Source organism: Plecotus auritus (assembly GCF_963455305.1).
Source record: "Plecotus auritus genome assembly, chromosome: 2".
In the NCBI taxonomy this organism is placed as follows: Eukaryota; Metazoa; Chordata; class Mammalia; order Chiroptera; family Vespertilionidae; genus Plecotus; species Plecotus auritus.
Genome location: NC_137771.1, coordinates 104,361,012 through 104,375,537, shown reverse-complemented (window position 1 = coordinate 104,375,537; position 14,526 = coordinate 104,361,012). Strand labels below are relative to the sequence as shown.

The following is a 14,526-nucleotide window of genomic DNA, read 5'->3' as shown; positions in this document are numbered from 1 at the left end:
GGGACCCTTCAGTCTGCAGGCCGACGCTCTATCCACTGAGCCAAACCAACTAGGGCTCTAATTAATCTTGTTCTTGCTTTTGAGCCTACTCGTCCAGACTATCTGTATGTGCTCATAGAGGGTGAGGGACTTCTACACTCTCTTCTTACCACCATAATCAAGTCCAGTTTTTTCTCCCTTCAGAGCTACAATTTAAAAGCCTTTTTTCTTAATATATACATTTGTCTTGTAGCCAGTAGGTGTACTAATGACATTTTTTTGTTAGACCCTTAGGGCTGTGTTTTCACTTCTGAGATTTTACTAAAATGTCTAATTTAGGTTCATTTTACCTAATTTGGAAAGTGGGAAGAATGAGTATTCTCTTCCCATGGAGAATTTCTTTTGGCTTCAATCTGGCTCCCCAATACAGTGTGTGTTCTGGAATATCAAATTACTTCTTGCAAACCTCTGTTTTCCAGTCAGAATAGTCAAAGGTAACAAAAGCTGGCGAGTTTGCTCTCTTCAGGTTTGAGGAGTCTTAGCAAGAATTACCAAGATTTTGTCAACTTCTCAGTGTCTTGTGGAAGAAGGGTTGTTAAGGAGGCCAGTACCCTGGCTACACTTCTCACTCTCTTCCACTCTAGAATTTTACATTTGTAAGAGTCATGGCATTGACTTGTGCTCCTTTCTTTTTGTGTTTGTGTCTGGTTGTTGTAGGTGAGGGTTTTGTTTGTTTACTTGTTTATTTCTGCTGTTTTTTCATTTGTTTGTTTTATAATTTTATTTTGAGAGTACACTTATTAAAGCTGGAGATAGTGAAACAAGGAAGGGCCTGGGACAGAGAAGCAACAGGAAAGAGACTAGGTTAGGTGGGGCTGCTTTGACTCTCTAGAAATGTCATGGGAAAGAAGTGAATCAAGGTGTGACTGCTGTCAGCTCACTGGAAAGTCAGAGGAAAGGGGTCTTGGGGACAAGTTCAGGGGGTTAGCCCGGGATGAGTTCCTGCTGCCCATTGCTCCCCTGGTTGCAAGTCTCATGAGGTGCCTTAGAGTTTAGGAGATGTACGCCTGGCGGGAAAAAGAGGGAGAAGGAAAAGGCATGGGCATGTTTGCTCCAGCGAGGGAGAGTTCTGCTTTACAATTTTTGATCTAAAAATTATAAAGGGAAATTCTCTCAAGCATTTTTATCTCTGCATTTTAATAGAAATTAGTGAAGACATGTTAAGTAATTTATCCAGCGTTACATGAATTTTAGAAGAGTTGCCACCTGGCCTGTTAGGCCTTCAGTTTTTATTTTCTTCTCTTGTACTAGCCATATTTATTCAAATTAAAATTCCTCTAAGCTTTCAAAAATATAATTAATTTGAACATTGTAGTATTGAAAAATGTTAAAATTACTATGTTTATATTTAAATCTAACTTAAAGCATATGAGAATTCCAGAATTTCCTTTCTCCTCTATGGTGTGTCTGTTTCACAGGTTTAAAAGAGAGATTGGAATCAAGCCAATGAATCTCTTTTACTTCTCAAAGAACTTCACAAGCTTCACTGTTTCAATGTGCTGATACACTAAAGTGTTTGGATAGTCTTGGCTCTTTTCATTACAGAGGTCATAAAACAGGTTCACTTTCACTTGGCAATGTTGAGTTGTTTTGTTGTGTGTTTTTTTGGTAATAACTCTGAAATGTGTGTGTTTTGTTTATGCCAAGACCTGATTTACATATAAAGTAAAATAAAATACAGGAAGATACACTCTCTTTCACATTTTGGTAATAAACAAATAACCACCATAAGTTTCTCTTTTGGCATTTAAATTTTAAATAGAGCCGAAACCAGTTTGGCTCAGTGGATAGAGCGTCGGCCTGCGGACTGAAGGGTCCCGGGTTCGATTCCGGTCAAAGGGCATGTACCTTGGTTGCGGGCACATCCCCAGTGGGAGGTGTGCAGGAGGCAGCTGATCGATGTTTCTCTCTCATCGATGTTTCTAGCTCTCTATCCCTCTCCCTTCCTCTCTGTAAAATATCAATAAAATATATTAAAAAAATTAAAAAAAATTTTAAATAGAAAATATTGACATTGTAAATTGTAGGTACAGTAATACCTTGATATAATTGAAGGGTGGGTGTCCATTAAAGCTGAAAGTCCAGCCCTAGCTGGTTTGGCTCAGTGGATAGAGCGTGGGTCTGCGGACTGAAGGGTCCTGTGTTTGATTCCAGCCAAGGGTACGTGCCTGGGTTGCGGGCTCGATCCCCAGTAGGGGGTGTGCAGGAGGCAGCTGGTCAATGATTCTCTCTTATCACTGATGTTTCTATCTCTCTCTCCCTCTCCCTTCCTCTGAAATCAATAAAACTATATTTATTTTTTTTTTCTTTTCAAATTTTTATTAAGGTATTATATGTGTACATATCTTACCATTGCCCCCCACCCCCACCCCACTCCCATACATGCCCTCACCCCCCAATGTTTTGCATCCGTTGGTTACTCTTATATACATGCATATAAGTCCTTCAGTTGATCTCTTATTTCCCCCACCTCTACCTAACCTTACCCCTGTAATTTGACAGTCTGTTTGATGCTTTACTGCCTCTGTAACTATCTTTTTGTTCATCAGTTTATAATGTTTTTCATTATCCCCAAATGAGTGGGATCATGTGGTATTTTTCTTTCATTGACTGGCTTATTTCACTTAGCATAATGTTCTCTAATTCCGTCCAAGTGCCTACAAATGGTAGTAATTCCTTCTTTTTTACGGCAGCATAGTATTCCATTGTGTAGATGTACCATAGTTTTCTGATCCAGTCATCTGCTGATGGGCACCTAGGCTGTTTCCAAATCTTAGCTATTGTAAATTGTGCTGCTATGAACATAGGGGTGCATATATCCTTTCTGATTGGTGTTTCTGGTTTCTTAGGATATATTCCTAGGAGTGGGATTACTGGGTCAAATGGGAGTTCCATTTTCAGTTTTTTGAGGAAACTCCATACTGTTCTCCACAGTGGCTGCACCACTCTGCATTCCCACCAGCAGTGCACGAGGGTTCCTTTTTCTCCGCATCCTCGCCAACACTTGTCGTTTGTTGATTTGTTGATGATAGCCATTCTGACAGGTGTGAGATGGTATCGCATTGTTGTTTTGATTTGCATCTCTCGGATAATAAGTGACTTTGAGCATGTTTTCATGTGTCTCTTGGCCTTCCTTCTGTCTTCTTTCGAAAAGATTCTATTTAGGTCCATTGCCCATTTTTTTATTGGATCCTTTATCTTCCTTTTATTAAGTTGTATAAGCTGCCTGTAGATGTTGGAAATTAAACCTTTATCAGTGATACCATTTGCAAATATGTTCTCCCATACAGTGGGGTTTCTTGTTGTTTTGTTGATGGTTTCTTTTGCTGTGCAAAAGCTTTTTATTTTGATGTAGTCCCATTTGTTTATTTTCTCTTTGGCTTCCATTGCCCTAGGGGCAGTATCAGTGAAAAAGTTCTTTTGGCATATGTCTGAGATTTTGCTGCCTGTGGATTCCTCTAGTATTTTTATGGTTTCCCGTCTTATATTTAAGTCCTGTACCCATTTTGAGTTTATTTTTGTGTATGGTGTAAGTTGGTGATCTAGTTTCATTTTTTTGCATGTATCTGTCCAATTTTCCCAACACCATTTATTAAAGAGACTGTCTTGACTCCATTGTATGCTCATGCCTCCTTTGTCAAATATTAAATGCGCATATTGGTTTGGGTCGATATCTGGATTCTCTATTCTGTTCCATTGATCTATATGTCTGTTCTTGTGCCAGTACCAGGCTGTTTTGAGGACAGTGGCTTTGTAATACAGCTTGAAATCTGGTATTGAGATCCCTCCTACTTTATTCTTCTTTCTCAGGATTGCTGTGGCTATTCGGGGTCTTTTTTTATTCCAGATGAATTTTTGGAGAGTTCTTTCTAGGTCTGTGAAATACGCCGTTGGTATTTTAATGGGGAGTGCATTGAATCTATAGATTGCTTTGGGTAGTATGGACATTTTAATGATGTTGATTCTACCAATCCATGAACATGGTATGTTCTTCCATCTGTTTACATCTTCCTCTATCTCTTTTTTCAGTGTCCTGTAGTTTTCCGCATATAGGTCTTTTACCTCCTTGGTTAGGTTTATTCCTAAGTATCTTAATTTTTTTGGTGCGATGGAAAATGGGATTGCTTTTTTAGTCTCTCTTTCTGTAAGTTCATTGTTGGTGTATAGAAATGCCATAGATTTCTTGGCGTTAATTTTGTATCCTGCTACATTGCCGAATTCATTTATTAAGTCTGTTAGTTTTTTGATGGAGTCTTTCGGGTTTTTTATGTACAATATCATGTCATCTGCAAATAAGGACAGCTTTACTTCTTCTTTTCCAATTTGGATGCCTTTTATTTCTTCTTCTTGTCTAATTGCAGTGGCTAATACTTCCAGTACTATGTCAAACAGGAGTGGTGAGAGTGGGCATCCCTGTCTTGTTCCTGTTCTTAGGGGAAATGGTTTTAGTTTTTGCCCATTGAGTATGATGTTAGCTGTGGGTTTATAATATATAGCTCTTATTATGTTGAGGTATGATCCTTCCATTCCCACCTTGTTGAGAGTTTTTATCAAGAAAGGGTGTTGGATTTTGTCAAATGCTTTTTCTGCATCAATTGATATGACTATGTGATTTTTATCTCTCAATTTGTTTATGTGATGTATCACATTTATTGATTTGCGGATATTGAACCATCCTTGCATTCCTGGGATAAACCCTACTTGGTCATGGTGTATGATCTTTCTGATGTACTGCTGGATCCTATTTGCTAGAATTTTGTTGAGGATTTTGGCATCTATGTTCATGAGGGATATTGGCCTGTAATTCTCCTTCATTGTGTTGTCTTTATCTGGTTTTGGTATTAGGGTGATGCTGGCTTCATAGAAGGAGCTTGGAAGTGTTCCTCTTGAATTTTTTGGAATAGTCTGAGGAGGATAGGTTTTAGTTCTTCCTTGAATGTTTGGTAGAACTCTCCTGTGAAGCCGTCTGGCCCCGGGCTTTTGTTTGCCGGAAGCTCTTTGATGACTGCTTCAATTTCTTCCATAGTTACTGGCATGTTGAGCTGTTTAGATTCTTCCTGATTGAGTTTTGGAAGGTTATATTTTTCTAGGAATATGTCCATTTCCTCCAGGTTGTCCAGTTTGTTGGAATAGAGTTGTTCGTAGTATTTTTTAACAATCCTTTGTATTTCGGCGGGATCTGTTGTTATTTCACCTCTTTCATTTCTGATCTTGTTTATTTGGGTCCTCTCTCTTTGCTTCTTGGTGAGCCTGGCTAGAGGTTCATCAATCTTGTTTATCCTTTCAAAGAACCAGCTCTTGGTTTTGTTGATCTTTTGTATTGTTTCTTTGGTCTCTATGTTGTTTATCTGTGCTCTGATCTTTATTATTTCCTTCCTTCTGCTTACACTGGGCTTTTCTTGTTGCTCTTTTTCTAACTCTTTGAGTTGTTGGGTTAGGTAATTTATTACCCCTGTTTCTTGTTTTTTGCAGTAGGCTTGTAGAGCTATGAACTTCCCTCTCAGGACTGCTTTCGCTGTGTCCCATAGATTTTGGATTGTAGTGTTTTCATTGTCATTTGTTGTCATGATGTTTTTTATTTCTTCTTTGATCTCTCTGGTAACCCAGTCATGGTTTAATAGCATGCTGTTTAGTCTCCATGTGTTTGATTTCTTTGGGTTGTTTTTACTGTAGTTGATTTCCAGTTTTATGCCACTGTGGTCTGAGAAGATGCTTGATATGATTTCTATCTTCTTGAATTTGAAGAGACTTTGCCTATGTCCCAACATATGGTCTATCTTTGAAAATGACCCATGTGCACTTGAGAAAAATGTATATTCTGTGGCTTTGGGGTGAAATGTTCTGAAGATGTCAATTAATTCCATCTGGTCTAGTGAGTCATTGAGGATTGATGTTTCTTTGCTGATGTTTTGTTTAGAGGATTTGTCCAATGGTGATAGTGGGGTATTAAAGTCTCCTACTATGATTGTATTGCTGTCAATCTCTCCCTTGATATCCTCCAGGAGTTTTTTTATGTATTTGGGTGCTCCTGTATTGGGTGCATATATGTTTACCAGAGTTATTTCTTCTTGTTGGATTGCTCCCTTTAGTATTATGAAATGGCCTTCCTTATCTCTTGTTATGTCCTTCAGTTTGAGATCTAATTTGTCAGAAATAAGTATTGCTACCCCAGCTTTTTTTTCAGTTCCATTTGCCTGGAAAACCTTTTTCCATCCCTTCACCCTCAGTCTGTGTGCGTCTTTTTTTCTGAGGTGGGTTTCTTGTAGACAGCAGATATATGGGTCGTGTTTTCTTATCCAATCCGTTACCCTATGTCTTTTGATTGGGGCATTTAATCCATTTACATTTAAAGTTATTATTGATAGGTACTTGTTTGTCGCCATTCCTATTCTTTACCCCTGTGTTACTTCTTCGCTTCCTGTTTCTTTCTTTCTTTCTTTCTTTCTTTCTTTTTTACAGCAGACCCTTTAGCATTTCTTGCATTGCTGGTTTGGTGGTAATAAATTCCCTTAGTCCTTTTTTGTCTGTGAAGCTCCTGATTTCACCTTCAATTTTGATTGACAGCCTTGCTGGGTACAGTATTCTTGGATTCAGACCCTTCCTTTGCATGACTTTGTATATTTCATTCCATTCCCTTCTGGCCTGATGAGTTTCTGTTGAGAAATCAGTTGCTAGTCTGATGGGGGTTCCTTTGTATGTAACTTTCTGTCTCTCTCTTGCTGCTTTTAAGATTCTTACTTTGTCGTTGGTGTTTGCCAATTTAATTATAATGTGCCTTGGCGTCGGTCTTTTGGGGTTCATTTTGCTTGGGACTCTGTGAGCTTCTTGGATTTGTGTGTGTTTTTTCTTCCCTATATCTGGGAAATTTTCTGTCATTATTTCTTCAAAGAGGTTTTCTATTCCTTGCTCAGCTTCCTTTCCTTCTGGAACCCCTATTATGTGGATGTTGTTTTGTTTCGTGTTGTCCCAAAGTTCCCTTAGACTCTCCTCCTGCCTTTTAATTTTTTTTTCTAGAAGTTGCTTTTCTTGGGTATTTTTTTCCATCTTGTCTTCTAGCTCACTGATGCGGTCCTCTGCTTCTTCTAGTCTACTCTTGATGCTTTCTATTGAGTTCTTTACAGCAGCGATGTCATTTTTCATTTCTTCTTGGTTCTTCTTCATTTCCTCTTGGTTCTTGCTCATATTGTCGAATTTGTCTTCCATTCTTTTCAGCCACCTTATGACCATTTCTCTGAATTCTTTTTCTGGAAGGTTGCTTGCCTCCATTTCGTTTACTTCCTTTTCTGGTGATGCCTGCTTTTCTTTCATATGCGGGCTGCTTCTTTGTCTCCCCATGGTCTCTCTTCTCTGGGTGTCTGGTTATGTAGTTCTCTCTCTCCTTATCCCAGGCGAAATCTGACCTTTCCGTGGTGGAGTGTAGAGCTCCTCTGAACCCGTGTGCTTGCGCCAGTTGGGGAGCATTGTTCTGGGGCTCGCAGCTGTTCCTGGGGTGCCGCAGTTGTGGATTCTCAGGCTTCAGATAAGCTCCACTTTCCGGATCAAGATGGCGCAGACTCCGCGTCCAACCCCGCAGCTCCGGGAGGGGACCCAGCCACAGTTGGTGCTGCCAGGTCAGGGGAACCCCGTTCAGCAGTCCCCCACCTCCTTCTGGAATTCAGCTGTCTCCCAACCAGCCAACAAGCACTCCTTGTGCGACCCTCAGCTGTTCTTTCTTTCTGCTCCGGGACAAGGCTCGGAACACGTCTGTCTATTCCGCCGCCATTATTCCCTCTCCAATAAAACTATATTTAAAGCTGATAGTCCATTATATAATAAAGTAGGTTTTCCAAATATGTATGTTAGAAAATTGACAAATTATTAGTTTACCTGTTTTTACTTATGTAGACACATTTGTGTAATTAAAATTAAATTGGTTTATTTTTCTATATGTGTTACTGTAATCTTAAATTTATACTGAATAGGTCTAGGAAACGTGTGCATTAACCAGTCATCAAATGCACACAGCTGGGGTGTGGCTTAGTGCATATGGGAACATTGGCAGGCAGGAGTTAAAAATGCTGCAGAAAGTCAGGCCTGAGACAACAACCAATTACCACATGCAACGAGGTGTGATCATGCACTGATCATTCCAAGAACATTGGTTATGAGTGGTGACACTTGGATTTAAGCATGTAGACTATAGTTGTGGATAAGAAATATTTATTTATGTCTGGGAAATTACTACAGTGTTTTTCCAACATATAGCCTATTTGCTAAAATTTGTAAAAAAATAACAGTGAATTAATAACAAAAAGTAACCAGTTAATTTAATTATAAGCAGATCTTGGTTAAAAGCATTTAATTTATTTACTTTTTAAATATGTTTTTATTGATTTTTTAGAGAGAGAGAGAGAAAAATCAATGATAAACATCCATCAGCTGCCTCCTGCACACCCCCCACTGAAGACTAAGCCTGAAAACCAGGCATGTGCCCTGACTGGTAATCAAACTGGTGACCTTTTGGTTCATGGGTCAATGCTCAACCACTCAGCCACTCTGGCAGGGCAGTTAAAAGTATTTTAAAATTAATGGTGTTAATTTTCACATATGACATACAGACCAGAAATTTTGCCTGCTAAATCTGAAGTCTGTTAAATCGAGGTCCACAAAATCGAGGGTTTACTGTATGTTAAGAATTCTCAGTGGTCTTTCTTGTAATGTTCGTTACCCTTTGATTTCAATACTGTAAGCTATATAATATTTAGCCTTCGTGTTTAGGGTTGACATGAATCATGTCTCAGGATCTGAAATAAGAAAACTGTGTACAGTTCTCTAGTGAAACTGCTTGAAATGTCACTCATTGTATTTTTAATGCTATCCTATCTAATAAAAGAGTAATATGCAAATTGACCATACCTCCGCTACACCCACAAGCCGCGCCTACCAGCCAATCAGGAGCAAGTATGCAAATTAATCCAACCAAGATGGCTATGGCCACAGAGTGAGCAGGAGGCTTGGGTTTCCCCAATGATGGAGGAAGCCAAGCTTTCTTCACACCCTGGCCGGCCCAGGCCTCCACTTAAGGCTACAAAGTTTCAATTATAGAAGATAAATAAATCCCAACAAAAATGGCTGCAGCCACGGAGCGAGCAGGAGGCTTGAGTTTCCCCGGCGATGGAGGAAGCCAAGTTCCTGGCCTGCCCTGGCCTCTGCTGAAGGCTACAAAGTTTCAATTAGAGAAGATAAATAAATCCCAGATATCAGGGCCTCCGCTTGGGTCACCGGGGGGGCGTGGCCAGCCTGCAAACCACCACAGGCCCCTCTCCCAGGCCACCCCACGCTCCAAGGGAACCCCCACCCTGATCCAGGACACCCTTCAGGGCAAACCAGCTGGCCCCCACCTGTGCACCAAGCCTCTATCCTCCTATCTAATAAAAGAGTAATATGCAAATTGATCATCATTCCAACACACAAGATGGCTGCCCCCATGTGGACACATGATGGCTGCCACAAGTGGGCAGCAGGGGAGGGTACTTGGGAGGGATCAGGCCAGTAGGGGAGGGCAGTTGGGAGGGACCAGGCCTGCAAGGGAGGGCAGTTGGGGGCAATCAAGCCTGCAGGGGAGGGCAGTTAGGGGTGACCAGGCCGGCAGAGGAGGGAAGTTGGGGGCAACCGGGCCTGCAGGGAAGGGCAGTTGGGGGGGGACCAGGCCTGCAGGGGAGGGCAGTTAGGGGTGACCAGGCCTGTAGGGGAAGGCAGTTAGGGGCAATCAGGCTGGCAGGGGAGCAGTTAGGCATCAATCAGGCTGGCAGGGGAGTGGTTAGGGGGTGATCAGGCTGGCAGGCAGAAGCGGTTAGGGGCAATCAGGAAGGCAGGCAGGTGAGCAGTTGGGAGCCAGCAGTCCTGGATTGTGAGAGGGATGTCCCACTGCCCGTTTAGGCCCAATCCAGGTAGGATCAGGCCTAAACGGGCAGTGGGACATCCCTCAAGGGGTCCCAGATTGGAGAGGGTGCAGGCTGGGCTGAGGGACACCCCCTCCGGGCACGAATTTCGTGCACCGGGCCTCTAGTTTGTAAATAATGTATGTTCTAGTTGTAACCTAAATCTTCATTCTTTAAGATTTTTTTAATTAAAAAATATTTTAATACAGTTGACATTAAATATCATGTTAGTTTCAGGTATACAGCATAATGGTTAGACATTTATATAATTAAATTTTCATTCTTTAAGGAGATTCTTTATAACAGATTAAGATACACACATGTATGTGCACACACAGTCACATACAAATACATATGTATGTGACTTGCGGAAAACTACATATGCATATGACCTACTGAAAATTACACCTGCATATGACCTACTGAGAACAAAGTGTAGACCATACCTGGGTTAGACTACTCTGGGGAAAGTATTGTTTTTCTCCTACCTTTACTACATGGTTACATGTAAAAGGCATAATCGTTGTCTCTAGTGCTCCATTGCTAGCATAAACCATCTTCCATTTTCTTTTATCCAAATATTCCTCTGACTCTATTTTTTTTGCATTTTGTTGATTCTGTTATTTAATACAGTAAGTTCTTACTTAATGTCATTGTCAATAGGTTCTTCAACTTTAAGTGAACGATGTGTAATGAAACCAATTTTATCAAAGCTAATTCTTATAAACAAGAGTTAAATTCCTAAGGTATCTGATTAACATCATAACAAGACATTAGATGAAAGAAACTACATTATTTGAGGACTTGCTGTAGTGTATTTTACTCAGTACACTATCAAGATACAGTCACATGGTTTTTCAAGCTGTGTTTATGGATGCAAACAGAATGAAGGATGCAAACCTATCGTATTTGTATGTCTTTTATAACTAGTAACTTATGTATCTGTGTTTGAAATAAAGTCCTGTATATAAATTGTGGGAGCTTCTGAGTTTTACAAAGACTTTTTACAGAGGAATTTAACTATTTAAAAGGCCATGATTTAATATTTTTGTTTCTGTTCAAGCTTCTCTAATTGCCGATAATAATACCTTAAGAAAAACCATTTTATACATTATTTTGTCCAACTCAGCAGCCCTAACAGAGCTTTTAGTTTTCACTATTACAAACTTTACTGTATTCCTTATTCATAAACCTTGGCATATGTCTCTATCAGGCACATTCTAAGAGGCAGAATTGCTGACTCAAAGGTATACACTCTTAAGGCTTTTGATACAAATTTCCCATTCCTATTATTTTATCCTATTAAGGTTTAATATTTTTACTGTATTTATTCAATTGTGAATTGCTTGCTTATGATGTTTGGTCATTACTAAAATTATTAGGTCCATCTTTTTTTTTATAGTAATCAATCTTTTGGCAAATAAATTACAAAAAGAAGTTTGGCATTTCCCTTCTGCTTTGTTTTGTTTTTTGGAGCTTTTGCCTTTTAATTTACAAATTCTTTTACATAGACATTTAAAATTTTTATTGTGAAAATTTTCAATCTTTCTTTTATGAATCTTTTCCCCTTTTTGCTTGTATGCTTAAAAAGCTATTCCATATCCAGTGATCATATAAATTGTCATTAACTCTGAAATGAAATTGTTAAATGTAGAGTATTAAAAAATGTTTACTATCCCAACAAAATTTCTTATTGCTAATTATTTAAATTCAGCCTACTGTTATAAACTTATTGAAGAAATGACTACCCCCCCCCTTTCTTTCAGACATGGGATTTCTGCTCAATTCTGCTTAATGGAAGTTTAATATTAGGGAAAATAATATTATCTTTGGTTTGCATTATTCAACAAGAGCCAGTGGGTATTTTAATTTTTAAGATGATGGTATTTTTGCCTCAAAGTTTACATATGAAACTCAACTCAATATTTAAAAATACCCCATACAATTTCTGATTTTATTTTGGTTTTAAATTTCTTTTTTGGCTACTCCCTAACAGTAAAGCACTGGGATTTGTTTTGCAGAATCCTTGCAGCCTTTCCTGGAAGCCTGTAGCAACACTCTGTTTTTTCGTACTTGCTCTGTGCTGCTTCGAACCCCTAAGCTTGATCTTCAAATACTAGAAAAGCTCAGTATTATTCTACAGAAACTTTCTAAAATCAAGTAAGAAATTTTCATTTCTAATATTTTTTATTAAAAGATATCTTTTTGTGATCATTTAGACCTTTCTGAATCCTATACTAGTTCAACTTTTATTATTAAATCAAAATTTCCAGTAAACATGTAGAAAATTGAGATTCATGCATATTAATACTTGTTTAACACTTAGTGATACAGTAAAATTATAGTTTTAATCTTAGAATGCCTTATTGTTTCTGCTAAGTGAACTTTAAATACAGACAGAGTATGTAAAACTAAGAGCAATTTTTAGCAATCAAGTGATAGTATTAGAACAAATTATTGCACACTGGTATTCTGTACCACCACAAGTGAAAATAAAAATTATAATAAAGTATATTTCTCAGATTCTTATTGTGTACTAAAGTTAGTTTAGGGAATGAGAAAGAAGCAGGCAGAAAAGATTTTAAATAATGTTTATTTTAGGAAACTATATGAGCTTTCTGCCACTAATTTGGATTTTACTGTAAGAATTAGAGGCTTTCTTTTTATATTTCCTCTTAAGCAAATATAGGTATAATCATTTTTAAAATTATAAATAGATTTTTAAGCTTTATTTTCTTAGAATCTTGGTAAGGTCCAGTTTTTAGGACAGTTAAATTGTAGTTTTGGTTCAACTCCTCTGTGCCTTTTCTTTCCCCTCAGCAATGACTTCCATGGTGGTGAACTTAGGTGTTTACCAGGCCTCATTTAAGAATGAATGCATCTTAAAATTATTTGCAGATGTGTGATAGTGGGTTCATACGTCCTATTTGGTGCCTACCACACCATAGTAAATTATTAGTTATCAAATTACAATCTCATACTCAGCTCACCAAATTATTGGTTTTCATCTGGTGTCAGTTAAACTTACCAAAACATTGTCTTCCTTTTCTTAAAGACTGACTGTAATATGATTGTCTTGATTTGTAATCAATAAATTCTCAATAAGGCCTGTTATAGTTACCTGTGGTGGCATGAAACTACAATTACATTCCCTAGGTTTCATTCTTCCTTAAGTGTTAATTCATGGGATTTTTTTAAGTGGTCCCAAAATTGCAAATATATCCTTGGGTTGAGAACAGTTGATGCTCAAGCAGTCTTAAAGTAAATCTTTAAAACCACAAAGATATAAATTCTTCTGTATCAAATAGATGGTTATATACAGTTATTTAATAATTTCTTCCAAGATATAAGTATATGTAGACAGGAAATAAGAAATATGTAATCAGATATAATTCTAACTAATTGATCATGAAATTACTAACTGGTTATTAGAAAGAGGATGGTTGAAAAGATATTTTGGTACAAAGGCAAAAGGTAAGCCAATATTCTGCTACTTTAAAAAGCCCAGCTTATTTAAAATAAGTTGATATAGTACTTGTATTTGACTTTTTCTAGCTGTTACAGAAAAAGCTATTCTCAACTGTTGTAATAGTGAATTGGTACAGTTTTCAGGATTATGAACCATTTTCTTTCTCCTTGAATACTTTGTCATTTTAGGCCTATCTTATGAAACTCACTTTATTTGTCTTGGCATGTTAATTCTTTTTTTTAAATATATTTTTATTGATTTCAAAAAGGAAGGGAGAGGAAGAGAGAGACAGAAACATCAATGGTGAGAGAGAATCATTGATCAGCTGCTTCTTGCATGCCCCCTACTAGGGATGGAGCCTGCAACCTGGGCATATGCCCTGACCAAGAATCAAACCGTGACTTCCTGGTTCATAGGTCGACGCTAAACCAAGCCACACCAGCTGGGTGGCATGTTAATTCCTTAGTTACCTGTTTTCTTCACTATTTTTAAAAACAGATGCCATTTTTCTACATTTAAACGTTATCAGTATAATTACAGATGAATTCCTTAAGTGTGTATAATTAAATTAATGTACTCATTCTCTTACAGGAGTAATAAGAAGTTCTTTGAACTTTTTACAATTCATCTGATGCTTCAGGAAATACAAAGGACAACACATCCAGAGCATGCCTTTCTCTGTATTAACCTAAATTCAACTCTGTTCAATTTGGGTTTAACGAAATGCAACTCCCTGGCCTCCAATGCAAGCCATTAGACTGGCTTTTTATTATTTTATATACATTATATATGTGTTGCTTATTTGTAAGATTGCAAAAATCATCAAAGTAACTAAAAGTCTACCAAGTAAAGTTTCCAGTAGCATCATTTATCATGAAAAATAAGATAGAAAATTTTTTTACTTTAAGAATGAAATCTATAGGAGCTCTGGAATTATTGTAATGTTACAGTTCAACTTAGTACTAATGTGTAAAATGGAATTTCCAGAATTAATGACACTGGGGTTATTTTTTGTAAAACTGCTTTATAAAAAATCTTAAAATTATGTGATTATTTGGAATAAAACTGGTATTTATGTGGGAACAGGGCTAGATCATG

General features: G+C 38.0%; 1 protein-coding gene across 6 annotated transcripts in view; it reads left to right on the top strand.

Moving 5' to 3' along the window:
- CCDC138 (coiled-coil domain containing 138) overlaps nt 1-14,185 on the top strand; it is a gene marked incomplete at its 3' end in the record, with an annotated part of 288,926 nt that extends 274,741 nt beyond the window's left edge. For 3 of the 6 annotated variants that reach the window (XM_080657466.1, XM_080657465.1, XM_080657464.1), the window contains exons 14-15: nt 11,981-12,119; nt 14,020-14,185. In XM_080657466.1, coding sequence (XP_080513592.1) covers nt 11,981-12,119; nt 14,020-14,185 — 305 coding nt within the window. Of the gene's footprint in view, nt 1-11,980; nt 12,120-14,019 lie in introns of those variants that run through there. The other 3 variants (XM_080657468.1, XM_080657467.1, XM_080657469.1) reach the window with 2 other exon arrangements.
- Nucleotides 14,186-14,526: the final 341 nt, after the last annotated feature.